The 1824-nt window shown below is 38.0% G+C and overlaps 1 protein-coding gene across 1 annotated transcript; it reads right to left on the reverse strand.

Annotated features, from left to right (window-relative positions):
• Positions 1–621: 621 nt before the first annotated feature.
• On the reverse strand, positions 622–1608 carry LOC139859603 (protein EXORDIUM-like 7). Its single transcript, XM_071848384.1, has one exon. It carries the CDS (start codon positions 1606–1608, stop codon positions 622–624), a length of 987 nt encoding a protein of 328 aa, XP_071704485.1.
• Between the last annotated feature and the right edge of the window lie 216 nt (positions 1609–1824).

Genomic DNA, 1824 nt, shown 5'->3' on the forward strand with positions numbered 1-1824 from the left:
ACATGATCCCAAACCCGTTTAATAAGGAAAATCCTTCTTGCTTTTAAATCCACAAATCATACCCATTTCCCAGCTGGTGTTGCAATGTGCCCCACAAACCCACGCCTGAACCCGACCCGTATACCCTACATGCTGATCCGCAATCTAAAGTGGAGATCTTGGGTCATTCCCGCCATACCAAGCATTAAACTACTGGTTGGTTGTCACCTTAGGACTTAGGTAGCTCATGAGCGATCATGTTTATCATTCCATCTCTTCCTTTGTCATCATTTGGTGGGCCCAACGATGTTTCTTTGTATGAACACAAACTCAGAAGTAAAGACGATTAACTTCACTTTATATATACTACCTTTACTTATAATCATTTACTTGTTTACATTTTTTTATTTTAATGATAATAATAGAATAATAGATATTAGATAATAGATAATAGATAATAGATAGATAGTAATACAAGAAAAGAAAACGGGTAAACAGATAAATTTTTTATGTTTAGATGAGTTCATATTTTTACTCATGTACATGACTTAATCAAGTTATTTTCTAACCATTTTTTTTTTTACGATAATAGAAAAAAAGAAAGTAAGACTCTTATTGCTAAAGAAATTATCTAAATATTCTTCAAGAAGTATCATTGGGTCCAAAGCAACTCTTTCTCACAGGATCCCAAACCCATTGAACAAGAAACATTCTTCTTTTTGCACCATACAAATTATACCCATTTCCCATTCTGTCCTTAAAAATCTGACCCACAAACCCACCACCTGCACCAGACCCGTATACCCCTACACACAAATCAGCAATCTCATCTGGTGCGCTCGGATCATCCCCTGCATACCAAGCGTTCACAAGCGGGTTAGTTGACACCTCTGCTAGCTCATGAGCAATCACACTTATCATTCCATCCGTCCCTACGTCCCCATTTGGTGGGCCCATGATGTCCTTGTTGCCTCTTGGCATACCCGAATATTTGGGCCATGCAAACGGGTAGGCACAAACACCCGGACATTGGGTCCCACTATGGCCTACCCACGCGTAAGGTACCGTGACACCCACGATAGATGGAAATGTAAAGTAGTGAAATCCACATACTGCTCTACAAAAATCTTGGACTCCAACATCTGATGACGTCAGCACTAGATACAAACCGTTTTTGTAGTTGAGTGGTAACGGATTAAACTTTGTAGTAACAGAACGTTGAATGATAGATTGGATCGATAAACGAGTGAGGTACTTTCCATGAGAGTATCTCGAGTCTGTGAACTCACCCATGAGACTTATGCTTTGACTGACATTGGAGCCAGTTTGATCGGTATAAAGACGAACGGTTTGCCACCACTCGGATACCGAAGGAGAGGGTGCGTTCGAAGACGATAGAGAATATAAAAAGTCTTGAATGGTGGATTGGTGATTAGTGTTCCAATTGCCATACCAAATGATGTAAAGATTGATAGGAGATGTAAGGATTGGACCCATGTGGTATTGTAGATCAAGAAGATTAGATGAGCCCTCATTGTTCTTGGATCCTTCAAATTGATTGGTTTGAGCATTTGAAATTCTTGCACAAATTGAGAAGCATATCAAAATCAAGTAGTATGTTTGAGTCATAATGTGCATTTTTTGGCTTGTGGTTTTGGTGATACTATACTAGCTTGACCAAATACTTTGTATATAAGGACACAACAAAGGTTTAATTAGGACCCTACCCCACTTAATTATATTTATTATATGCTTAGAATCGGAACTTGGTGTTATTTCTAGTGTCACCTTTAATTATTTGTTAATGTTATAAAAGTAATAATTGGATGATAATTTTATTATTAT

Source organism: Rutidosis leptorrhynchoides, chromosome 7 (genome assembly GCF_046630445.1).
Source record: "Rutidosis leptorrhynchoides isolate AG116_Rl617_1_P2 chromosome 7, CSIRO_AGI_Rlap_v1, whole genome shotgun sequence".
NCBI classification, from domain to species: domain Eukaryota; kingdom Viridiplantae; phylum Streptophyta; class Magnoliopsida; order Asterales; family Asteraceae; genus Rutidosis; species Rutidosis leptorrhynchoides.